At 39.7% G+C, this 27,501-nt stretch overlaps 1 protein-coding gene across 1 annotated transcript; it reads right to left on the bottom strand.

Moving 5' to 3' along the window:
• Window positions 1-179: 179 nt before the first annotated feature.
• On the bottom strand, window positions 180-27,292 carry FZD6 (frizzled class receptor 6). The gene is made up of 7 exons (XM_083866892.1): window positions 27,237-27,292; window positions 26,386-26,758; window positions 9,718-9,914; window positions 6,260-7,277; window positions 4,265-4,413; window positions 2,698-3,126; window positions 180-2,215 (listed from the first exon to the last, which is right to left on the bottom strand). The coding sequence occupies exons 2-7, from the start codon at window positions 26,563-26,565 to the stop codon at window positions 2,059-2,061; spliced, it is 2,130 nt and encodes a 709-aa protein (XP_083723018.1). The 5' UTR covers window positions 26,566-26,758; window positions 27,237-27,292; the 3' UTR covers window positions 180-2,058.
• Between the last annotated feature and the right edge of the window lie 209 nt (window positions 27,293-27,501).

Genomic DNA, 27,501 nt, shown 5'->3' with positions numbered 1-27,501 from the left:
TTCCCAGCATTGTTCTGTCTCAGTTTCTCACACAGGAGGAATAAAAACATTGCAATACTTATTAACTCACACAGACCTACTGAAAAATACTTGTGTTTTAGGTGCAAAAATACTACAGTAGTAGGTAGAGCAACAAACATGCCACATCTAGTCACTGAGAAATATCCACTCAGAAGCTCTTACTATATAACAGTATATTTTATTATGAACAAATACAGTAATAAACAAAACTACTGAACATGTGTATAAAGCTACCTGGTTACAAACAGACCTAGAAAAATGAAGGGTATTTAGTGTGCCTTTTCACAGGAGATTTTTCATATCTTTCTTTCTGTCCACTTAGTAGCAAGAATTCTGTGTACTTTTAATGGGAAAATTCTAAAAGAAAGAGCATATCCCATTGAAGGCAATAAATTACAAATGCTAAAATGTAGATACTGTAACAGAAACATAAAGAAATTCCATTTTTAATGCATGATAGACGAAACAAATAACTTTGGTTTATCAGAACTGTAGTTCCTGCTGTTCCAGCCTTTACATGTCCTTTGTACCATGCAATTTTCATTGTTCAATGCATCACCATGAATGCTGCCCCAACTCACGGTAAATTCTCTGCATAATACCGTAACATTGAGAAATACTCTTACTAGTGGTCAAATGCAAGATGCTGGATAGTCTTACAAAATACACTGACATTTATGTTTAGAAAACAGAAATATCTATCTCCAAATTATCTCAAGTAATAAATACCAGGATTGGATCTATAAAAAATCTTGACTCAAATGAAGTCAGACAATGAAATTGTTATCCACATCATCAGTACTTGCTCTTGAGAACCACCTAGTATAAGAAAGGCTATATGTATTAAGGCCTTCTTGATTTAGAGAAAATATATTGCTTGTAGCATAATAGAAAATTAGGCTTTGTAGAAATTTAGGCTTTGGAGGAAAAGTATTAAGGCTGTCTTGTCAGTTAACAGATTGTTAAAGAAAACTGCATATTGATAACTCAACAGTTATTTGCAGCAGTTATCTGCAAGATATTTCTTTATAGCATTTTAAAAACATGAAGTTACTTGCATAGAAACAGCACGAGACGAGCTGTCACTACAGCTCAGGACAAAAGGCCAAAGGCTGCAAGTCAGACTGTGCCCACTGAGCCCAGGAGCCTGAGGTGTTCCCTTGGGCATCATACCCTGGAACACCATGCCAGGAGAGGCTCCAAGAGGCTCCCAGTTTCCTGAGACAGTGCTGCACCTTCTGCACCATCCCTGCAGCAGGACCTGTCACATCCCAAACATCAGTGCACGTTATGGATAAAGGTCCAACCTGCTTTTCCCAGACCTGTCATGTTGGCTGAGCACCAGGGGACTGCTGGCTTCAGCAACACCCTAAAGGAAGCACGGGAACTTTCCCAAGTTTGTACAATACATACAAAACAGTAGTTCTAAAGATTGACCTAATGCAGTCACTTATTTACAAAATTCATTTTTATGTACAAAATAAACTCCTATAATTTCCTTTCAAAATTCAGTGTACACGCTACCATAAACCAGTGCTATAACTGATACAGCATGATGCCCAATTTAGGGAGTATTTAAAAATCTGTGCATCACTTCTTTAAGTGATAGTGTTGTTTAAGAGACAGTAAAAAAGATAAAAAATTAACAAGTTTTAAAAAAGATAAAAAATTAACAAGTTTTGAAAAATATCAAAGAGGCAGATGGGATTTTATATCTTGAGAGTAACAGTGCTTTCTAAGCATTATTTTAATGCAATTCATTACAAAGTGTTCTTTATATAAGGAATAATATTTGTCTCTCATCTTTTTCTTACATTATTGCCATGTCCTACAGAACTTTAATTTCCAGTAGTCTTGGACAGGATTAAATACAGTACATTATTGCTAGCTGTCCCCACAACAAAACATACATTTTTTAAGTGCAAAGCAGGATATGTGTGTTTTTTAATAAGGCACAGAATATCCATTATTTCCAGTAAAACAAAGAACTCATGTCAGTTTTATGCAATGCAAACATTCATAATAATTTTCAATCTTTCAAGGATTAGAACTGTTTCCTGAATCCAACTCTCTTCTGGTGTCTGAAGCTGAGTAGACAAGTAGTGATATGGAAGGTGACTGTGAGACATCAGGTATTTGGGAACAGCTCCTTTGTAGTGAAGGGGATTCACTATAATCATTTTTAGCAGTTATTCTGTAAGTAATGAAAAATAAAACATAGAGTAAATTTTAAGCACAGTTTAATTTACATTACACTGGGGAAAAAAATAGTAGTGAAATCATAATATGTCTTCAGCTGTATTCTTTTCAAAATGCAGCACAGTCCTGCACACTTTTCCTAGTGTTTTCCTAGTGGTGACTATGGTCATCATTGTTTTTTCAGACCCATCACCTCTCAAAGTAACTGCACTGCAGTCACAGGTTTCTTCAGGCAAGAAAGGCAAGAATATCCTACAAGCTGAAACCCAAACACGCAATGCTTGAAAGGAAAAGAAGAATCCTACAAAAATACAAAACAGCCCACATGCTAAACATACGTGGCCACAGTCTTTACAGCTACTGAAGGTGAGTTGCATCCTGAGAATACCCTGATTCTTGAGAGAGAAGAAACAGAAAACTAACAAAAATAATGGTAATATGTAGAAACAAAGAAAATACTGAGTTCAGGAGCCTTACCTTCCTTCACCTACTCTCTTCATACTCTCAGCCAAAGTGCCTATATGACATGTGCTTTCTGCTTTGTTTCTCCTTTCCACCTGGTCCACGGTCAGTTTAGCACTGGGTAACATTTGATCTCCACTGTTTTCACCTTCTTCAGCTCTTCGGGCCAACGCTCCGTCTGCCTCTATCTCTTTCTCAGATGTCTCTGGAGAGGTTTTAATTTCTGCCACAGTTTCTTGGCTTAAATAATCATGATTAGTGATTGCTACTGCAGAAGTTCCATGATTTGTTGTGCCACCTGTACTGGTCCCCATTGACTTTGAAATTACTTTCAGTCTGTGTGAAGTTGACTTGTAGTGCTTCTTTTTATGTTTAACTTTGGAATTGTGCCTCAAGAAAAATTCACATGATTCTTGCAGCACTCTTCGACTCTCACTGATTGGACTGAAAGAAAGTACAGGCACATAACTGAACAAAGATGATAACCTTAGCTATAATATAATGAAGAGTAGTACACAAAACCTTGAAAGAACAGCCATCAGTAATGCAATCTGAGCTGGAAGTTAATGAACACAGGTAAAAAAATATATGTGAAAAGAGGAGAAAAAATTATAATGGCTTCAAAGTAATTTCTTTGGATATAAATAAAGCAGATTTCTACATTTCTTACTTCTGCAAATAGGTCCAATGACTACAGTGAATTAATGATCTATTAGAGAGAAAAGAAGGATTAGCTCCTAAGCAGCTGCATTACTAACTTTATATAGAGTCAACCTCCTTCAAAAGAAAAAAGGTAAGCATTGTAAAAATGACTTCACTGTTTTTAAAGCCTTGTAGCTAAAAGCAATTAACATCTGAAACACAAGAAAAAATTACACAGGAAATGGAAAAAGAGGGGAGAGGGAAAGGAAGCTATAAATTCACCACTGAGGAATGTAGACGTAAAATAAAAAGAGCTTAGAGAGTACTGCCTTGCAAAATCCAAAGAAACAAAATTATCTAAAATGGCAATATGATTTATAAGCAACAGATAATCTGAAAAGAAATAATGAAGCCATAAAAAAGAATTAAAAAAAAAGACAACTACAAGAAATGGAGACAAAATTTATAAGGTATTTAAATCCACAGATATAAATTTGCTAATATTAGGTAATAAAATGGAATTCTTCTGTTTAATTAAAAAAAAATTGCATGACAGTAAATGTAGTACTAAGTACTGCGTGAAGTGGTCACAGCACATGAAAAGAACTAAACTGATGGCTGAAATTATCTTTCCTCCTTTGACTGTGAACCAGAAACGTATTACCAATGCTAAACACAGCAACATACCTTCTGCTCTACAAAAGAGAAATCAGCAGAGGAAAATATTTTCTCTATTCTAGAGACTGTTGCTGAAAGTTCATATTTAATATTTGCATATTTAAATTTTCCTCAGATTACAATGGAATTCTGCTGATGCCCAAAGCAGCATTTGTAGTCTGAGAACAACATTTTGATTACCTGAGCTATATATAAATAAATACATCTGAGAGCCAAATTTAAGTACACACTTTAAAAAAACAGAGAAAAAACCAATTCTTACTCTCTTTTGCGGTTTCTGTTGAAGAAATTGGCCCATTCAGAACAGGTCTTTTTACTTCCTACCCAGAACACTGGAGATATGCCAACAATCAATGTCAGCAAATATTTCATCAGAAACAAAAATATTTCTGGTCTTGCTAGTGCCTTTGCCTAGAAGAGAACAAAATGAAATAAATGCAAAGAAGAAAATATACTTGTTGATTTAAAAAAAAAAAATAAAGAAAATAAATTTCTTAAATGAGACACTTTCTCCTTATGACTGCTGTTCTTTGTTGAGGCTCGTACTGCAAACAGACATCAGACATGTACAGACAAGTCAGATGTGGCTCAGCTGAATATACACACAGAAGAGATCTGTCAGAAGGAATTGTTTTTTGGGTTGGAAGGAACCTTAAAGATCCTCAACTTCCACCCCAGCTGCCACAGGCACAGACACCTCCCACTAGGCCAGCTTGATCAAAGCCCCATCCAGCCTGGCCTTGAACACTTCCAGGGATGAGGTATCCGTAACTTCTCTGGCAAACCTGTTTCAGTGCCTCTCCACCTTCAAAGTAAAGGATTTCTTCCTAATATCTAATCTAAACTTACTCTTTTTTCAGTTCAAAGCTATTCCCCCTTGTCCTGTCATTACATGCCCTTGTAAAAAGTCTCTCTTCCTCATTCTTGTAAGCTCCCTTCAGGTACTGGAAGATTAGCTGGGAGTTAATCTGATTAGACAGCACCTTCAAGGAGCTGCAGGGAACTACACAGTAGCTTTCTGTTTATTGCAAATTTAATCCACCTATTTGCAGAGCAGTATCATAGGAGCTGAGACATTTACCTCAGTGAGAGATCATTATCTCGGGCTCTCATGCAGCAAATTTAATTTATGCCGCTTGTCTTATCTGTCAGACCCATCTATGAAAGTCAATATTTTTGTTAGCCAGGTAACATTAGCTCCTTCAGTTTGTTTTTATTTGGTTTTCATCTGGCAAATGTAACAAAAATCTACAAGCCAGCTCAAGTAAGCCAAGGTCAAGCACACCACTTTAAGCTATTCCACAATTAGTACACACTATCTATTATAGGGACATATCCTATAAAGTAGATATTTGTGTAATATTTAATGTTGATATTTCTTCCTTCCAATGGGCTAATTAAAGGCTAAAAATACATGCTCTCTGTTATTATGCCAAGCTGTCATATTAAAGCACTACAAAACTGATTTATTGAAAGAAACAATACTTGTAAGTATATAAAACTCTCTGCAACTGCAGCAGATTTAATCCACTGAACACAGGTAGATTTAAAAGTCTTTCCAAGTAATTTGGATTTTAAAAGGCAAATGTAAAATACAACCACTTCCACAAATTTAAGTTGAGGTTTTTTTCTTTATTTGCCTTTTTTTTTGGTTGTTTTTTGAATAAGGAATTCTTTGCATTTCTGAAAATCAGCTCGCAAACAACAGCTATTGTGGAAAAAAATATATGGGAAATTTGTTCTGTAATTTCAAATAGCTTGCACTTCTACATCTTGAAGAAAAAAAAAGAAAAAAAGTGATTCTAAATCTGTGGCTATAAGCAACATTCAAAATCCAGTTTAGTCTAAATTTTCAAGAATCATTATTTCTGCTTCAACTGAAATTGATGAAAATTCAACTTATATATCTTGATACTGAGCTTGACACCAAAGTACTAAGCAAATACTTTTAGAAACAAATATTGCAAAGAACGACCCTCCTCCATCACAATTTGTAATATGAGGTTCAAAGATCATAAACAACCTATATATTCTGTTAGAGCTGCAAGTTGGAATTTAATTGCTGAATGCTACCGATTAAAATTTTCAAAGCAAAAGCAATACTCCATTGTTTTTGACTTAAAGAGGAATTAATCACTCCGTGGTTTTGAACTGATTACTTAATGTGAAAATAATTTACTCATTGCACAGCAGATATGGGTAAGGGTTTTTGCTAATTAACTTTACAGTATTATTTATAAAGGAAAATGTTACTTACCTGATAAGGGCAAGGAATGTGGTACTGGTCACAGTGATCAAACACCCAAGTAGTTTCCCAGATTTTTCGGTTCACCAGTTCATAAACGTAACATCCAAGAAGTGCTACAAGTGGCACCAGGTACAAACCACTAAAAACTCCAATTCGGATCATGAATTTCTTGAGCTTCTCCTGGTTCCTGCCATCGTGCTGAATGACCTGCCGCACGTGGTTCAGAGAAATAATGCCAGCTAAAAGGAGAGAGAGACCGAAAAAGACACAGAGGCACAAGGGCAAAAGCACAAAGTACAGAGAGGCGTCCAGGTCATAGAGACCCACAAAACAAACTCCGCTGATGTTGTCCCCTTCGACTTTGTTCATTGCAAGGAGCATAATGGTGAGAAAACCAGGTATTCCCCAGGCAACTGCGTGGAACCACATGGCCTTTTGTGCAATAGCTTCACAGCTCCACTTCCTTCCCGCTGCAAGGAACCAGGTGATTGTCAGGATCACCCACCATGTAGTTCCTGCCATAGTGAAAAAGTACAAAACCATGAAAAGGACAGTACAGGCTTTGTTTTGGGAGCCAAGAACAACCGTTTCACCAATTTCTAACTTATCATCTGCCTCATTACAGGCAGTTCTGTTCCCAAGTAAAAATCCAATGAAGTACATTAGAGAGACTATGCTGTAACAGACAGAATAATATATGATTGGTCTCTCTGGGTACCTAAACCTTTTAACATCAATCAGAAAAGTTAGGAACGTGAAAAGCGTAGCACAAAGACAAAAGATTGAAACTATTCCAATGAAGCTTTTTGCCACATCCAATTCATAATTTTTGAAGTACATATTGGGACATGGGGGTGCACACTGATCAATTCCTAGAAACTTGTAGCCTTGTCCATTGGTAGTGTGTAGGTGTCGGGGACACCAGAATCCATAATCCCTTCGGATCTGGCTTGGGGTCTTCTGAGTTCCATGGACGTTTGTGGTTACAGCAGCAGTGACAGGAGCAGTCTCATCACAATTGATTAGTCTGAATAAATAAAGAGAAGAGGATATATCTCAATAGCCCTCATTCTCAACTAGAATTACTTCTTAGAAACATGAGAAAAATCTGATCCTAAGCAATGTTAAATTTTATAGATGATGCAATTGTGAAATTATATGAAAAAAAATCAGACAGCATTATAAAACCAAACTTCAACTACCTTCATTTCAGAATGATATCAATTGCATTCATTTAACCGTTGCTCTCCAGCTGTTGTTTTATAGTTTATGAAACACTACTCAAATTGCAATCATTCTACACTTTAAAATTATACTAAACTTTAACATAAAATATTTACAGTAGGGATTTTTTTTTAAATTTTGTTAACAGTCTGTGACAGCAAAAAATTTTGTCAAAATACAAGCTTCAATTAAGGAAGAATATTCAATTAAGAACATCATAATTGATGACTAGTACATAATTAGTAGAATATTTTGTGTTGTACTGCTATTTCATTGCCAGCAACAAACTACTTAATCAAAAAAAAAACCCTAGGTAGAAAATGCAAGCACTGTAAAAATTATTAGTATTTTAGCAATTTTCTAAAGCTCTGTGATGTTAATTTAAAAACTGCTCAAAACTCAACTCAAAAGCTCCAGGGTTTAACTGGACACAAGATGTGATCTTTTTATATGGATAATGCCATATCAGCGGTGCTGGATGTATCCTCGAATGAGATTATATAACTCAAGTGGATAAGCATTTACACAAAATGGGATTTATGGACACATGCATCCCAAGTTTAAGTGTATGTTTAAAAGGAACAAGCTTCACACTCTAGATTTTAAAGTAAAATTCTGTTATCTCAACATTCTTTGTCAAACACTATTACAAGAGTCTCTCAATTCAGCATCCAAGCTCAGTTCCAGCTAAAAACTCCTTCAGTTCTTTGTTTTACTGCACTATCGTGCTGTCCAACCAAATCCAGACTAATTGTTACGAAAACTGATTCTGTGGCAGATTCTTTTATTAACCACAGGCTGGGGCAGTACACGTGGAAACAGTAACTTCATTCACTTATTGTCTTGCTCAGCTTCATGTTTATCAGTAAGAATACAGAAGTGTGACCCTCAGGATTCCAGTTCCTGCCCATGCTCATGCCAGCTCCTTTTCCATGGGCTCCAGCAGCAAGATCTCTGCTGCTCTAAGAACATCCTGGACTTCTCAGAACATGGACATGGACTTTTCAGTATTGGCTACCAGGGAGGTACCAATTCACATATAAACAGGAAAGATTCATTTACAGTAAATGCTAGCAGCAATAAAATAATTTAAAGCTGCACTAAATCCTGCAAAAAACGTATCTTGATTGAAAATGTTATTTTAAAGATATATTGATTAATTGGATTCATTTGTAATTGTCCTACTTTTTCAAAACACTCCTTGAAGATATCTGCTGGATAAGGGGCACTACTGTTGCATAGAACCTCACAGAAGACGGGAGAAGTTAATGCCTTCTTGTCTTAACGCTCCACAACTTCTATTTTTCTGCAGAACTACAGGAAATGGCATTAATGCCACTTATCATATTGACTCCAATATTGATTTCTACCAGAGGTCATCCACAGGACTACTGTCCCAGCTCTCCCTCAGCCCCATCACAGATTAGCAACCGCATGTGGGTTAGAAAAATTATTTGAGTTTCCAGTCTCTGCTCCTTTCCTATACCACTTGACCTGATGTTTGTTAACAAACAAACAAACAATTTATCCAGCCTTAATATTTTATAAATATCCACAGCTGGAGGTCATAATCTCAAGAAAATTGCACAGGAGTGCTTCCAGTGGTTTCCATTTAAAATATGTAGACATCTTTTCCCCAAATGAACTATTAACTGTCCTCTACCTGAAACAGACATGTGAACACCTTTGAGGAAAAGGTGACATTTCAAAAAAGAGAGTTTTGGCAAGTAGTACTGGAAAAGCAACACAAGAGTAGGTTGACACATTTAAGTAGTTAGGAGCAAGATAAGGTTTCTACTATTTAATGTTCTGTGTCTGTTAAAATACAGAATATTCTACATTTCACTATCTTATGAGCAGTTACTTCTAAAACCCCTGATAAAGTAAGCATGATCATCCCTAGTTTAGAGGCCACAAACCAAAGCAAAATCTATACTGTAACATATAATATTTTAAAATTGTAGAAATGTATAGTAAAAAAAGCCACCTCTTGCAGGGAGCTGATTATTGAAAAGAACTGCTGCAGAATTTTGTGGCAAAAAAATATCACAGGCAGAAAATGCAGGTGGATCATTTGAATAACAAATTTAAATAAAGAAATGGTCCCGTGCGTAAGCACTGCAGGGTCAGCAAACTAAGGAAGTTACAGCAAGATAATATTTAACATTCTGCCTCAGACTTTCAACTCAGTCTGGGTCAAACATGAAAATACCACTCCCATCACCTGTCAATATGAAAAATACCTGGCGCATTCCAGCTCTTCAGGCCATGCAATTCCAAAAGTGTCCATCAAGTGCTTACAGTCAGAATACACTTTCTCACAGAGGCTTCGGCACGGGTGGATCACGTGAATCTGATCCAGGCAGGCTGGGACAAAGGCTCTGCACAGAAATGTCTGCACGTCTGGTGAACAGTGAAGGTTCATAAGAATAAAGAAAGGCTACAGGGAAGGAAAAGGCTTTGGTTAGCAATTCTTAGAAGATAATGCAAAGCATCAAAACTAACTTTCATCACTAGGGCTCACACTTAATCCTATGTAGGTTTGAAAAGATCCCAGAAAATAGTGTTTGTTCAGCAGTTTTGAAAAAGAAAAACCCACTGGCCTGAGTGGCAAGAGGCTCCGCTAGCACTTCCAGCCCATGTCCCAGGATCCTGGGCAATCTTTGGCTCTCCAAACCTCATTTTTCCTTTTTGACAACATTAAAAATCTGAAAGGAATTATGAATGCTCAAGACATTTAAAAATTAAATTAAAACATTGAGTTTCTTTGTACACCAGTCAGCTTCTAAACAAATGCCCTGAGGTTTTTCAAGGTGTGTCTGTTCCTGTAGTTCCTGTTAGATTACATTTTCAGCCCTAAGTGGTGTGCTGTACTCATCTTCTCTCACACTAAAGACATTTGGGGGGAGGGTGTTATTAATGAGGTCTAACTATTATTTCTCCTTTTTAAACATCTCATTTCAAATCTCTCTCAACATGATTGAGAATTTCTTTGCCTGGATTACCAAGTAACAGGCAGTGAGTAACTGATGACTGCTCTTACTAGAGAATTCATAGAATGAAGTTTAACTTTTTCTGCTCAATGCATTTGATTGCATATTCACAGTCAGACAGGCTTTTAAATAAAAAAACCCCCAGCCTTTCTGTTTTCTCAGCTTTATTGTTAGGGCAAATAATTTTGGCCAAAATACTACCATGTGTGCAAATATTATGCGTTAAACAGGGACAGTGCATGCAATTTTCAAAGTAGGCCAAGCTTTTAGTAAGATTTTTATTTAGTAAGAATTTTATTTAATTCTTTGTCATCAATATCTATATCTCTCAAACATTTCCACCAATGGCTGTAAAATGAAGTATTAGATTCTGAGTCCAGAACAGTATCCTTACATTTTTCAGCTTTTAAGTATCCCATATATGCATATATATACACATCTATATATACCTCCTTACCCAAGAAGCAAGTCTTATTACTGAACATGCTGTTTAAAAGAAAAGGCATTGATACATAAGTTTTCCTTTATAAAATGGAATATCTCCAAGTCCTTAAAGGACCTTTGTAATAAATACAGGAATGTGTAGGGAGGAAGGAAGAAGATAAGGCAAAGCAAGAATAACATAAAAGTGCTTTATGATAAACCAAAAAATGTTGGCAGTGCCCTTCAGAGCACTCCAGCTGTGTGCTGCATCTGCACATGCCATTACAACAGGCACACAGAAGTTTGATCCCCTCTCTGAATGTCTCCTCTTGAGTTGCCTTTGCTGGAACTCAAGATTCAACTATTTCATGACAAGGAGAGAAATGCAGTTCTGGTATACTGTGTTCCAGTTCCGTAAACTGGATTATTCCCTAAAGGCTGTGCAGCTTCTGATGAAAAAAGTAGTCAGGAGTTTACCCTAAATTAATTAAATTTCCTTTGCATAATTATGATGTTTCTTTTCTTCTCAATTGTTAATTTATATTTGCTCTGTTCTTCCTGGAACTTAGAATAAAGACAATAGCCTGGCTGGGTAGTCATATTGAATTGTTACAGAAACTGAGTTTACTCTTGACATTAGGTCTTGCAGAAATTGTCTTGGTTGTTGTGAATTCTTCCCTTTTGTCACTCATAGTTGATCTCACTTGATTTAAAAGTAACATTAACTTTCTAGAGCAAGTTTTGGACTACCAGCCAAAAAACTTTTCAGACTTCAGCAACCTTTTCTAGAAGTAATTTTTTTTTTAAATCCCAGTATTTATATCAATGAAACCAAGTTTACTCAGAGATATTTTACCAACTATTTTGATAAGTAATGTAATAGTTTTTAAACAGCATTTGCCAACATAGCTCATAAGGTTACATATTTTAAGTCTGCTCCTTTGACACAGAAAATTAGCATAAAGAAAACATCAGGTGAAGAAAGTCAGGACATAAAACCAGCCTTTACCCCTCCAACAGAGTTTCTGCCTTATGAAGCTACTTAAAAGCTAAAATATCACAGGATTCACAATATGTATAATGATACTGGGTATTAGAAGTAGATAACAAATGATAAGCAAAAATAAAATGTTTGCTAAAGCATGTTGTCACTGTCTAAACACTCATTTAAAGAGCATATTATATTTAAATGTGTAACTACCCTAACAGATAAATTGAAAAATTCACGTTTTAGGAAGAATGCTTTGTTTAGACCATAAAGAAATCAGAGTAGAATTCCAAGGACTTGGCTGCCAAGAGCAACTGTTCTTGCAATACTTCTTTTCTTTCTTTCAGCTTGCTAAAAATATTTACCTTCTAACACCTGAAAGTATGAGCACAAGAGCAAGAACTTTGATGTTCTGAGAACCCAAGCTGACCTCCCAAGTCAGACCATTCAGCTGGACACCTCATTACACCCTGGCAGGCAGCAAGGGGGATGTATATAAGATGTCTTCCAGTTTCCTACTATCAAGGGTTTAGGAAAGAAGCTGCACACTGTAACACAACCACTGTGTGGAGAAGACAAACTTTTCTTCCAAAAACACATCTTATCCCTTTTTCAATCGTTTAAGTTTAAACCTTTTGTAAAATACTACAGCAGTAAGTTGCCCTGCATAATTTAAGACATTGGTGAAAAAATACTGCATTTTACCTGTTTATTGTAACTACTGGTTTTGCAGCCTAATGTGTGTTTTGACCAAAAGGTAACAGATTGTGCTATACTTTTTCCATGTCATTTTGTCTTCCTGCTTTCATTTTTATACTATATTTATATATTAGTATAGTAATGCTCTAAATTTTGATTTCTGCTCCTTTTATAATATTTGCCTTGCCTAAATTTGAAGACTGACATCACATTTCCAGTGACAACAAAGACTTTCTCAGTGACAGTAACTGATAAAACACTGTGCCCATCCACTTGCACAGACAGTTGGTGTTACTTTCCCCCCAAACTTATTACTCTGCATTTCCCTACCCTAAATCACACCTACCATTTTATTGTCCAGTTGCTTCTAGCACATGATCTCTCTGCAATTCTTTAACCTCATTTTGTTTTCTCAGCTAATTTAATATCTATCTGTCTTCTAGGTCCACTTAGGAATTAGTTTGTTATCAGAAGTTTTTGTACAAGTAACTAAGGGGACCCACTCTAGTCATTTATTTGGTACAGCATGAAACTATCAACTCAGGACTTAATACCTCTTATTGGGAAAAAAACATTTATCTATTTATTTATTCCTACTTTTCTTCTTGTTCTTTAGGCAGGCATTGGAAAATGAAGTCTCCAATGGGTTACCAACAGAGTAACTTAAAAAAATATAGGCTGTAACCATGTTTTTGGAAACTGAAGTGTATATATAATACACCACCTGAATTATCCCTTTCAACAGAAGTATGGAGTCCCTCAAAAAACTCTAATAGATTTTACAGCCAATGAGTTTTCTCATCCAAAAAAAACTCGATAAAATGTAAAACTTTGCTTCACGCACACACAAATGGGATTTGTAAAATACAGATTCATTTTCAGCAACTGCCTACTTTTAGATTTAAGAACACCAGAAGTATTAGTGAATTGTGCCTGGAACTCTGCTAACAGTGAGGTATGTTTAAACGTGGGCTTCACTTCCAGCTAGCCAAAATGGAAAAGTCTGCTCATAGAAAATAGTATGTCTGCATTTCCTGATGGACCATAAAAGCAAAATCTTACCAAAACCAAAGTATTTGCTTCCCCAGCTGCATAGTCTGGAAGCAAAAAATAAAGCCAAGATCACAAGCTCACTGACAGTAAGATTCAAGGGCACTTTATGTGAACCATGGCTGTCCCAACCACGAACCACATTTTACCCAAGTGGTCAGCTGGGTAAGCTGCATGCATGCACAACCTGGTGTCCCAGGCATCCAAGTCTGGGATTAAACTCAGAATCTTATACCATAATCCTCCTATCATCAGGAAGTTCAGGGTCCACATGTGGCACAAACACAAAAAATTCATTCTTCCAGGAAACTAAGGCACTTGGCACTTCAAGCATTAGCAACCACTGCCCTGTCATACAAAGAAGAGATGAAAATCTGCACAGTGGGTGATGAGAATGCTAAAAACAGAGTGAAACCAGACTCTTGAAAAAACATAAATGGAGCCTCACACAGCCAATATAAGTCCTAAAATATAAATTCTCATCTTCTTGACAATGGGAAACAAAACTCAGTAAGTATAAGGCAGGCTAGAATACAGTAACAATCTTTAAAAAAACAACACTAAAAAACCCAAACCAACAAACTAACAGTAGCAGTAAAGTCAAAGATGATGCAGCCTGTAATAGCAAGAAGGGCACTGCCTCAAGCACTATCAGTGAAGAACCAAGGACCACGGGATACAAACTTTCCACTAACAAACTTAGATTCCTTACAAGGTGTGTCTATGCTACATTTTCTCCAGAGGCAAAGACAAGCTACCTCAAAAATTCAGTTATGGTATGGTTCTACAAACATTAACACAACTGAGATAAGTGAAAACAAATGGTGCAAAACACCAAAAGAATGTCTAAGTGCAAACATACTCTTAAATGTGCTGTGCAAGTAAACTGCAAGCTAGATTTGGACCCTGTGCTCACCATGCTTAGCTGTTTTGTGCTTAGCAGACTTACAATTCCAAGACACAAGAGAAACAAGTTCATTATTCCATGCAGACATTCCAAATGCTCTGTTATACCTCAGCTCAGTCTGATCCTAGAGAAAAAGCATTACCAGAGATGACCAGTCTCTGGAGTTCTGATGTATGATAACCACCAGCATACGCCAAAACAAGTAAGTGAAAATACTCTCCTGTACTCTGCTGATTAATGTCACAGAGATACTTCCATAATATAGAAAACAGTGGATTGAAATCTAGGTCTTTGTTACAATCATCTATGGCAAATCTTTATTGTAAGAGACAGGAAACACAGTGATGTGCTGAGAGACACAGAGGACTGGAGCCTTTGTTCAGCCACTGGAGTCAGATATCTAAGACAGTAACAACCTGTTCTCCTAACCCGGAGCTCTATCTACCATGTTGAAACATTTAGCTTCAGCAGTCTAGTTAACACTGAGGTGAACTAAGCCAAACAATGACAGACACCGACTGTCTCAGTGTTAAGCCATGTCACCTCTTTGATACAGATCTTGTGACTAAAGCAATATTATAACCTTGTCACTTACATAACTGTGTATTTCAGTCACCAAAGAAAGGCAGGTTTAAATCTGTATTTCTACAACTGTACTACACTGAGTACCTCAGATTCCTACTTATATTAAAGATACACATTGCTATTCATGTAACTATGTATCTGCCTTACAGGAAATAACATCTACCAAAATAATGAATAATTAGAGTCATAGAATATCACAAATTGGAAGGCACTCAGAAGGATCACCAATTCATTTGCTTCTCGCAGGGCACCTTCATGATTAATAATTAAAAATTAATTGTTAATAATTTACAGTTCCATACAAACAAACCTACTATCCAGCCAGTATCCTACTACAGAATTGAAGTACAGCCTCAAACCCTAAACCAAATATATTTATAAACATGTATACAAACAAACAAAATACAGCGACTGTCAATCACAGTGCACATAAACGATCTCAGAGGAGGAGACAGTAATTACTCATCATACTCAGAGAGCTACACTAACAATCTTCACAGCATCTTCAGCCACTTTCACAGTGTTAATCTGTTTCAATTAAAAATGGTAATGGTGGAACAAGTATGGCACGGTTGATTTAATCCTACACTATTGTTACAATGGAGTTATTCTCGACTGGATGCAAACAAGATTAGCATCACGCCCAGAGAGATTAATGCCTTCATGTGATTCCTAGACAGGCTGGCAAGGGCAGCAATTTGCTGATGGGCCATAGTGAATCAGCTGCCAAGAATCTCTGACTTCTAGTTCATGCACAATTAACTAAGTCCTGATACATAAATGTTCCAACACGTGAAACTAAATGAAGGATGAAATTTTCAAGTTCAGTTTCAAGATTCAAAGCAAGGTTGAGAAAAGACAAGGTTTTTCCCATTGGAAGTTAGATTGATGAATTTAGATCAAAGGCAAGTTAAATACACTTAATTTGGTATGGAAGGATTTTGCAGGAGGCTGAGGCAGTTTAAGTGTCAGGGTCTTGTTGCTACACGCCTGCTAAAACCTCTTACTTAAGAGCAGAACTGCAAAACAGGAACATGGCAATGCCTAGAAACATTAGTGCAATACCAATCATCCTTTCAACCAGCAAGGAACATGGTATGAACTCATTTGAGAGCTCATATACACCACGTCTCTCTACCTGAGCTGTGGGTAACAATACTAGCTGCTGCTGCCAGCAGCTATAATCTGTATTTTCTCAATTCAATTAAAATTACATGGGTAAAACAACAAAAGTTTTTCAGGACTAAAAGTCACCATTTATATTTTAGCTATAAATGTAAGTAAGATATGTATTATAAATGTGAATACTTTTAAGTTTAATATGCATTATTAGTGCATCCTGATTTGACAGAGGTAAAAAAGAAAACTATCAAACATCTATTAATTTCATTTCTATTTTAATAAGCTGCTTAAAAAAAAAAAAGCATTACTTTCTGCAGCTTCCGCAATAAGCTAAAAGTACATGAAGTTGTGTTTAAACTAGAAACGTTTCAAACATTTTTAAAATGTAATCAATTTAAAATTTACATAGATAAGAGTCAAAGTAGGTTCCTCTGTAGTTTAAGAGACAATAGTTTAAGTTTCCTACTCCAGGAAAATCTGAAGTTCAAAGAGCTGGTAGAGGGTGGGGGTGGTGGAGAGAAAGAAAAGGGTAGTAAACAAGCCAGTGGGACAAACGATGCTGTTCTGCAGCGAAAGATGTTTGCAAAGATATAAACTTATTTTTGTCCTTCAGCAGAACAGCAAAGGCACCTCATGCACTCAGGCTGTCAAAGGGCTGTAAACAAAGCCTGGGACAGCCCAGCGTGCAGGGGCTGATAAGCTGGACTGTGCCCAGCAGGGCTCCTCCCAAAGCCGTGCGGGCAGGACCTGCCTGCGCGTCAGGGCCTGAAGATCACCCTGCAGAGGGCAAAGGATGGCAGCCGATCCTAAAAACCCCTGGGCTGTAAAGTGCCCAGGAACCGGCCGGCAGCAGCCAGGTCCCCGTGAGGGCAGGCTCGGTGAGACTGAGCTTCATCACCCATCAGCTGAACCATCCAGGCAGGAGTTCAGATGATGCCGGGCTGTGCAAGTGCTCAGGGAGCCCAATCACCCACCAGTGAAAAGTATTTGCAATAGGAACGAGTCTGTCTGCAAACTCTTCACCATCACTTGCCCAACACATGCTATATATATATATATATATATGTATATATATATATATATATACACATACACACATTATATGTGTTTGCATATATATTTTGGTCTGAACTTTCACATTAGCTATTTAAAGATTATGGGAATATTAACCAAAAATCCTACCAGGATAAGGATTAGGCACATAGGTCAATAGGACAGCAAGGCACTCACGCACTTTCAAAAAATAAATAAACTCCAAAAAACTACTCCAATACCATACCTTGGCACCAAAGACCAAAGTTGCCACTGACAGTACAAATGGACACAGACACAGAAGGATAAAGCAGGCTATTCTGCTTTTTTACTTTTATACACTCTGAATGGATTTGTGTTAACTATACAGAGTCACAATATATTCTGATTTGGAAGGGACTCACTAGGACCAAGTCCAACTAAAGTGAATGGCCCATGCAGGGATCTAGCAACAGAATTTCTTTCTGTAGTAAAACAACTCAATTCCATACTTTCCCTTTAAGTATTTAAGTATTTTCACAGGCAAAACAAAAATACATATATACCTATATTTTCTAACTATAGCAAAGGTTATAAACAATTTAGACAGGAATATTACATCTCACTATCTGAAGCAAACTAACATACAACTATTTCAAATACTTTCCAAAATAGCTTATTACCAAAATTCCCTGCATTTTTTGTTCTAACCTAAATTATAGCTTGACCTAAATTATAGATATTCCAGCCTCTGCAATTTACAGTCCTTAACAAACATGAGAGCTTTTTCCCAAGTGCCACAGAAGTGAACTATTTTTAACAAAGATTTTCAGTTATATGTTGTATATGGTTTAGGTTTTGTGTAAACTAGACAGAGCATAAAAGACAACTATAACTTAACTGAAGGCAAGGATACTGCAGGCCCTCAGACATCTGAAGCCTAGACAGAGCTTCATTACATCTGGACTATGGTAGCACAAGAATTTCACATCTTAAATTCTCTGTGTATTTGCCATGTATTATAGGAGTAATTAGATTTATTGCTCAACTTTTTGTGCAGAATTCAATGTAAAAGATTACCTGTAATAATGTTGACAGACTGTTATCTTTAAAAAAGCCGCTCATTTCAAAGAAATTCCAGCAGTGATTGCTGCTCTGGTTCCAAAAGTCATCCAGATTCACACTTCCCCTCTCTCTGAGTATGGAGACACACTTCAGCACAACAGCACCACCCAGGTTACCAGAGTAGTAACCCTGCACCATTTCTTTCTTGCCTACTTCATGCATTTTTAAGCAGTCTTAAATGAAAACTTAAGTAATCTTAAAAAAACCCCAACTTTGTTATGATGTAGGAGATGTCAGCCAGGCATGCACAAGTCATCTGACCAAGCTGAGGCCCACAAAGCTGCAGTCACCTACCTCAGCACCTGCAATCATTACCTCTGCCTTCTGCTTTCACTATTTACACTTGGTCATACTTTGAGACACTCCCCAGTTTTGAGTGTCTGCATCAGACACTGTTTCCTTATTGTTAGCCCACAGTGCTCATCTTGGTGACATTCGCCTCACTATCCTCCCTATTTCTCCTGTTCTAAAAACTCAAGGCCACCTTCTCTTTCTCCCTGTCACATTTTGATTGGTGAGCCATGTTAACCTTTGACATTTAATGTTCTGTTTGCAGCTCCAGGTATAATCCCCAGCGAGATCCCCCCCCCGCAACTGGACTCTTAAAATGGTGTACCTTGTGCCTTCCTTGCAAGAGCATTAGCTCCTGTGAAACAATATGCAGCTGGGACATGGCAGCCTAGCAAACAGGTATTGCTAGGTCACCATGAGGCTGGATGGGAACACTCCCTCTCCAGAAAATTAATGCGTTTAAATTTTGTATGCAGGACAACTGTGTGGAGAGTTTGGCCACTAAGTGCTTTGTGGCAGTAGCTACTGAGACTAAAATCTGGATATGCAGGCCCTCTGGAGAATACAGCATGAGGAAAACTTGGAAGGATGTGGCTATTCCCTGAAATAACTTAACCTACCAGAAGCTTAAGTACAGAAAAGGTGGATTTTTTAAATTTTTTTTTCTCCCAAGAAGCTCTTGTCTAGAGGAAAGAGGTACCTTTGGTAAGAGGACATCCTTACTGTCCAACAAAGACTGATGATCCAGGCCTCTCTTACACACCCCCTGCACACCTCTCCCAACAGTTAAGCAGAAATCAAGTAAGTCTCCACTCATCTACACAACACAGCTCAGAAGAAGAGGGCAGACATGTACATCATTTCCTGTGGCAGGTAAATCACCAATGTGCTACAGCAATCACAGATGCACACGAATACACAGAAAAGACCCAAAAAGGCAACCATGTGGCAAAGGAACCAGGTTTGCCCCTAAGGGCTGGTGAATCAACAGTCAACAGAGACAGAGAAAAAGGCAGCAAATTTTGTGCTGCAGCTACTCCCACCCCCTCCTCTGGAATGCAGTAGAGAGAGAACTAAAGAGATGACACAACAATAGTTTTAGAAGTTGTCAGCTTTAATCATTGCACTGTCAAACTAGAAAAGAAACCATGGACATGTGACCACATTCCCCATCCAATGTGGTTATTTTCTGGACTGTTTGCTTTTTACGGTCTTCAGCAATGAAGGCATAGGTAACATCTTGTAGCCAAGTTGTCACCCTCAACATCCATCCTGCAAATGGAAAACTAAGCCTGCATTCCACCTCCACCAGCACACACCAAGGGCCTGAGCTCCATCCAGCCTCCTGACCCAGGTAGCACTGTGGACAAAGAGCATCCCACACCCAACCACCACGAAGCTCCCTTCAGAAAGAAATAGGATCCTCTGCCATTCTTACATGACATAAACATCACGAGCCTGGCAAAGATATCCCCCAATGTACCTTGGTTCACCAAACCCTTCAAGACAATCCAGTTGCTGCTGCCAGAGCTGTTGTGGGCCAATGCACTGGGTGTGAGCTGTTACCCAGCTGTTGATCCCACACAGTGTGAAAGCTCATGGACTGTAGAGGCAAAAAGCAGGGACCACCAGCACATGATAATATATAATTATGTCCTACTTGCCTACTATTCAAAGAAAAATAGGTGAAGATGACCTTCAAAATCATGGTCACCACATCACCCTCAGCAGACCTATCCCTACCTAATCTAATGCTGGGTTTTGCTAATGATCAGGTAAAGTTCACAAGGTTCCTTTGGGCAGCAGCCACTTCCATAAAAACACTAAGACAACATGGAAATTGCACCTGTGTCTCCAAGCTTTGTGCCCACTGCTGACTCTCCCCAACTCCAAGGATGATGTGTTCTCAGCAGACACCTTAGCTCCCAACCCCTAACTGCTTCCTATCGGTGAAGGCAAAGTAGTTACAAATTCACTAGCTCTGTTCCTGTTTTCCTTCTCTATATAAATAGTTTCAGGGAAGCTGTTCCATTCATCCACAGGTGTCCTCTAGGAGGAGGCTACAGCCACAGGACTAAGTCCATCACTGCCTTGATTTAGCCAATAATTGCAGATTTGAGTGTGGAGAAGAGGGAATTGGAGACAAGATTGCACAGTGAGACTAAGAAACCACCAAGAGCTTGCAGCTACACTTGAACGTTAACCAGGGCCCTGCAGAAGGGACAGACATCTGCAGGAAACAAACAAGATACCATGGTATTTCTCAGAAGTCTGCTGTTGACAAACATCTGCAAGACAGCCTTCCACAGCCAGCTTCAGACCTCATGCACAGTGAGACTGGCCAAAATGTAACCCAGAGTAAAACTCCTCTGTCTCAGGCAGCAGACAGATGAGAAGTGTGCTGACAACTTCACCTACGATTCACTCCTGGAACACCAAATTACTTGCTAATGTAGGCATAGCCTCTGAAGATGGATAAAGAGAAGATTCTTGGAATCACACTGTCAACACCATCTCCAAGAACCCCAGTTGCCATCTCTTTGTCAAGCATGCATTACTTTGGACCCCCAAGCATTCTAAACAGCATCCTTGCAGAACAAATAACAAGGCAGTGTGATTCACGTTATCAAGTGGACAAGTCCTGCTGCTCAGAGAAAGCAGCAGCAGATTTTGCTTAGAGCCAGGGTAATGTGATTACACACATTCACCTGTCTTCTTTCAGTCAACCTACACAAGCCAATCACACTTGAAGGGCCTCAGTACTACAGGTAACATGTTTCTTTGGAATACCTGAGAGCAAGAGAGCACAAAAAATGAACACACATCTCAAATTTTTAAGGTATTTTACAAAATTACACAGATAACTCACATGTTTTCAAACCCTTAGTCAATGCTTTTCTGCAAGTTCCAAGGTGATGCTCAAAACAGAATTACTCATGTTCAACTATTCCATATGTCTTGAGAAATAACCAGCAGAGAAATCAGTTGTACTGCCTTGTATTTCCTTTGATTCATATGAAGTATCTATAAAAAATAGCATCTGCCAACTTCCATTTAACAAGCATCAATTTAGCTGCTTCATCCCCACAATCTTTTGTGACAACCACTTCATTCTAAGCAGCTAGAAAAGTTACCTTAGTTTGTACACAGTAACACATGATGTTCTTAATTTACCACTTTTTACAAAAGCCTTCCTTCCTCCATAGTACCACGGTGAAGAGACAACAAAAATGTTACAAACAAAATATGAATTAAAGACTCCTTCGTGCTTGTTCTGCTGTGTCAACCTCTACACCTCTGCACACATTCTCCACTTTAGGGTCTGAGGCAGCACCAGGGACACAATGTAACTCCCAGCAGATAGAGAATATTGACTGTTTCCCTAAAAGATGCTGAGATTTAAGCTTCAAGTTTTACGTACTAGTGGTTCATGTATTGCACCAAGCACTGCTCATGGGGAGTATAAGCAAGAAGCAAAGATGGCTGTCTCTAGAGATTAAGTAAATTGATACCTGTGCTACCTTGCAGGCTATCCCAGTAATAACCTTTTCACAAAACAGCACTTATTTCTCCAAAATTCCCAACCTACAGTGGTAGACAGCTTTTTCCTTCTGTGTATATAGACACACATGTTTACAAACTCAAGCTTGCAGACACCAGGTTTGCAAGTTTTTTTAAGTATCATTATATTGAATTAACTTTAGATTTAGTGGAAGCAAACAAGGCCATTACATTATAAATTTTAACTCATGCAACTTCAGTGTTAAACTTTTAAAGGTACTTTTGAACCCCCTCTAAATGGCTCTGTTTAAACTGACTCCAGTTCTCACACAATTCCTGCCACTGCTGCAGCCAGCTGCAGTTAAGCCTCCATAGACACGCACACACAAATCCTGGCACATGGCCATGAGCTCAGAAGTGAATGGAAAACTCACTACTGAACCATTTTTCCAGTCTCTGAGGTACCTCATTGTTCTCTGTGCAACATTTTCCAGAGTTTTCTATAGTCTGTTCTAAAAACTCACTGGCAAGCCTTTTCCCTTTGTACTTCTACAGACCTGTGGATCTTGCCCACATCAGGAAGTCTTTAAGGCTTGTCTCCTGTGGACACATTCCAGAACTGCAGCAGAACAGATTAAGAGATATGAATGTAACTTACAACACAGTAACGCTCTGCCTTGATGGAATAATGCCTTCAGATGACAACCTGCTCCAGGACAGTTAAAGCAGGATTCCTTTGGAATTAGAAGTGACTTGTTTTTGTGGATGACCACGAGAGGGAGTTACATCTATTTAAGTACAGACGTAACGAACCAGATCTTCTGTTATGTCCACTTATTTTCCTCATCAGACAAACCCTAGATCTTCCACCTCCCAACCTGAACTAGTAGTAACAAGAGCAGTTACTGATAAACTGCTTTGAGATACAGAGATGGTAGGCATCTGCAAATAATCAGATTCCACAGTCATGCAGCTGTTTAGCAAACATACACAAAACTTCACACCACAAAACCATGTGGTTTTACTTTCCTAAAGCCACCATTTGTTGTGTAAACAAAACTAATCCAAATACAAAGTAAAACTCAAGAAGCCAAAACTCAGTCTGTCAAGTTGAAAGCTCAGAATTAAACTAAATAAATAAATAGGTGACTGGAGGGAGAAACTGGAAATTACGTATTTTTTATTGCAGAAAACAAGATCCCAGAGGAACTATCCTCACTAGCCAGAGCATCCATAACAGAGGCCCATGTCATGAGTAACATGAATTAGTCACCTCCCTGCCCTAGTGCTTCAATAGTTTGGTTTATAGCACCTTACTGTGAACAGCTGATACATGAGGCAGTATTGTAAGACCATGTATCAGCTGCTTTCCTGGAAGAAAACCACTGCCTGAGACAGCAGCTCCACATCATCATCTCCTGGTGTCTCCATTACTATGAAGACACCATCCAGAAATACCAATTTAACACACTCCCAGAAAACTCTTCTGGCTATACAACCCTCCCCTCTATTGCAGCAGAACACACCAGCAGAGCCTTCAGAGTTACCACTGTTTTGGAGAGTGAACTTCACCTTGAGGTGAGACTTGTCCCCTTGACAAATATTGGTCCTTTTGGGGAGTAAACACTCCCCAAAACTTATTAGAGGGGATAGAAACATAAAACTGGATTAACATTTGGGCTCTCTCTGCACAAAATGTTTTTAATTTCTGGAAGAAGTCTCTACCTTGTGCTTTAGGATTGCATGATCAAGCATCTTACTCAAAGTTATGATACAGGGAGCAAAATACTGCAGGCCTCAGCCTCAAAACCCTGACACCTTACATGTGAAGATGTAAATCTCATGCCAAATTTTGAGAACAGGCAAAGGGAGGGGAGGGGGAAGAGCAAGACAGAATTAAAAAAGAAAGCCTTTAAGCATTCCTACTGAGCATCAAAAGAAAGCATTTCTATAGAGTGAAAACATACTAATGAAATTCTTTCTTTGGTATGAATGAAGTTAGGCCTGAAAATTACAAAAAAAAAAAAAAAAAAAAAAAAAAAAAAGGCTCTTAAAACAACAGAAGTCTCCTCCACCTCCTAACCTGCTACCTTGTTATGGCTGCAAACTGAATTAAACACTATTCCAGAAGTCAGTGACTCCTCCTGCCCTGCTGCAACATTAAGCCCCCTGAAAAGCAGAACCCTTTGACAATCCTGAGAAGGTTCTCTGTTGCAATCACGTATGGACAAACTGGAGCTGTTACTGAATGACATGAAGGATGGCATCAAAATGTGACACTGGTACACACTAGTCCCTCTCAGAAAGAAGGCCCAGCAAAGAACCAGTATAAGCTTTTACCACATTAATTCTGAGTCTAACCACTAGCAGTGGATTCATCACGAACTTCAAACAGAATGGGAGCAAAGACCCTTTCACCTGTAAAGCAGCTGTCTTAAAAATTCCCTTTGACCAAGTAATCCATCATCACTGCTGGACCACAAATAAAGACAGACAGACAGACAGACCACCAAACAAGAGGCAGTTCGGAAATGCCTGCACAGCGCTGCAGTACTTAGGAATACCAAATTAGAAGCCAGGCAGTGGGAATGACAGGAAACTAGGAAGCAAATCAAAGAGGGTAGGCAAATCAAATCCTGATAGACACTGTTGTTCTCCACAGTCACCCAGCCAGTTGGTTGAGTAGTGATCCAACACTACAGTAGTCAAGTTATAAAGGTGACAGGATGGAAAACGAGAGAAAACAACAAAACTTCTCACTGCCACACAATTTTTAATGAAATAGCTCTACAATAAGGTAGATAGCTATATGTAAGGTAAGCCTTTCCACAAGGAACTCCCTTCCACACGTGCACTAGGCCAAGCTACTGACATTTGAGAAAAGTCATAGTAACTTAATAAAAATGGCTCTGTGGTCTCTCTGCCCCAGCAGCAGCATGACTGGAAGGCACAAATACTGACAAGTGCTGGCTCAACGCTTGCAGTTAACACACACAAGTAAGGAGCAGTGTATCTGATGAGATAAAGCAGCAGACACTGCAGGAAGCATTCCTGAAAAATGAAGACTAGAGAAGCACTGCACAGTTCACAACTGAAGCCTACAGCCTGCCTTCCAACTTAAAAGCCCTCAATTTGTCAGAGATGTGCAGCCAAATTCAGTTGCTTGCATACAGATGGCTTAACATTTGACACAGAATTTCCCATACATCCACACCGGGCTGACAGAAACAATGTGAGACCAAAGCCTGTGCTATTCCAGGCTGGCAACTGGCGGCCAAACAGGGAATTGTGATTATAACAAGCAGCACTCAAAACATGTTTTGGCAACTGAACCAAGCTCCTCCTCCAAGCTCAGTAATGTGTATGCAAATAAGATTTTAGTAGCAGTACCTCCAACACCACATATAATTTTTTTTGAAAACAGAAACTTAATATTCACCTCACTTCTGTTTCACTCTCTGCATAGCACAAGACACTGAGCTTTTCAAGACCTGTGTTAAGATTTTTCCCCCTCCTACCACTGAAAAGCCATTATTAAAACAGGTTTAAAACTTGTTTTACAAGCCTCTCACCCAGAGAGGCTCTCGCCTTTTACAGGTATTGCTATGGGCAAAGCCTTTCCACAACGTGGCATATTCTCAGGGGAGCAACACTCACAGTCAGTTCAGGTAAGAAAAGTGCTTATTTTCAGTTTAAAAAAGGAAAGTTGCTCTTTCAGTCAGAAGTTTCAGCACCCAGTGAGAAGACAACAGAATGCAAAACCCAAAATGGAGAATAGGGCTAAGAATAACCTCAAGTGCTTCTCCTTAGTAAATGTAAGGTGAGAAAGGAGCAAAGAGCATCTCCTAAATATGATTTTTGCACTGAGTTCCGGAAGGCCAGGATATCATGCACTATTTCCCCTGAGAATTTCAACAATTGCTCTGTATAACAGTAAGGTGCCTGAGCTATGTGTGATCAGCTCTGCCAAAACACTCTGAATAGCCACATTGCTGTGCTACACCCATTCCTCTTCCACTCTAACACAGTATCCAAGTCAGGGTGGAGGGAGGAAGTCAGCAGCTCCCTTTACATAGTGCTTATACAACCAAGGAGCTCTGAAACACTGTTTTTTCTGTTTGAAGAAACATCTGCTCACTAAACATTATCAGCCTCGTCATTCAGTGCCACAAGTATCCCAAATAATTTCTTAATGACAAATCTGTTACAAACTTACGTCTATTTTGCGAGCAGCCGTGTCCTGATCATAGTGTCCCATGATGTTGGGGAAAAAAGTCATATTATACGGCATTCCTGAACATCTGTCAATAGTGATTGGCTCACACGTGAACAAGCTGTGCCCTCGCACCAGGGCTAGGAATAAACTGCAGGTCGCAGAGAACACAAACGCCCCCATTTTCTCGGGATCTCCAACTTCAGCACATCGCTCTGTTCAGCAGTCAGACAGACCGGCGTGGCACAGGGATAAAAACAGGCATCTTCCTCTGCTGGCTCCAGCGCGGGGCAGTAAGGCACACAGTCACAGCTCCTTTAGCTATTGCTCCATTCAGGCTGAGCGCCACTTTACAAAACCCCTTCTTCTTCGAAGCCTGTACGTGCAAAGACGGCACAGAGAAATGAAGAGCAGAAACAACCACAGCACAGAGACGTGAACAGCAGAAACAACCACGGCGCAGAGAAGTGAAGAGCAGAAACAACCCGACGCGACCACCCTTGTGCAGGCCGAGCTCGGCCCCTGGGCCGGCCTGAGGGCGAGAAGGCGGCTCTGGCCGGGCCGGGTGCCCCCCACGGCCGCCCCGACCCCACACACCCCGCCGGGGCCGCGATCGGGAGCGGCGCCTCCGTCCGTCCCTCGGGCCCCGGAGCCGCCGCCGCTCCCAACTCCCCGTTCCCAGCCCCGCCCTGGGAAGCGGCGCCCGCGGGCCCGGCCGGCCCGGCACCCGCATCCCGCCCCGCCCGGGCCGCGCCCCCGCCGCCCCTCCGGGGCCCGCCTCCCGCGGACACGCTCCCGGCTGGAGTCGCCGCTCCCCGGGACGAGGCGGGACGGGCCCGACCCCCCGCGCTCACCGGCGGCGGCCCCTCCGCGATGGCGGCCCCGAGGCACCTGCAGGATGTGGCGTCTGCCGGGCGGGCGGAGCCGGGCGGCCGCACCTTCCCGGGGCCGGTGGCGGCGGGCGGGGCCCGGCGGGGGCTGCGGGGCCGGGGGGAGCAGGGGGGAGCCGAGGGGAGCTGTGGGGAGCCGTGTAGAGCCGTGAGGAGCCGGCCGGTGCGGCCTCGGCCCGGGGCCGGCCTGTCCTGCCAGCCCACCTCGAGTGCAGGGGGAGCCCCGGCC

This window comes from Zosterops lateralis (assembly GCF_965231275.1).
Source record: "Zosterops lateralis genome assembly, chromosome: 1".
Classification (NCBI taxonomy): Eukaryota; Metazoa; Chordata; class Aves; order Passeriformes; family Zosteropidae; genus Zosterops; species Zosterops lateralis.
This window is presented reverse-complemented; position numbering and strand designations above follow the sequence as displayed.

What these genes read in the sequence shown, in the direction of transcription:
- FZD6 (XM_083866892.1), bottom strand. Translation starts at nt 26,565, where the DNA reads ATGGGGGCGTTTGTGTTCTCTGCGACCTGCAGTTTATTCCTAGCCCTG. An exon ending in CGGCTGCTCGCAAAATAGAC is followed by an intron (nt 9,915 to 26,385) that starts GTAAGTTTGTAA and finishes CCTTCCCTGTAG; the next exon opens with CCTTTCTTTATTCTTATGAA. An exon ending in ACATTCCTTGCCCTTATCAG is followed by an intron (nt 4,414 to 6,259) that starts GTAAGTAACATT and finishes GTTCTCTTCTAG; the next exon opens with GCAAAGGCACTAGCAAGACC.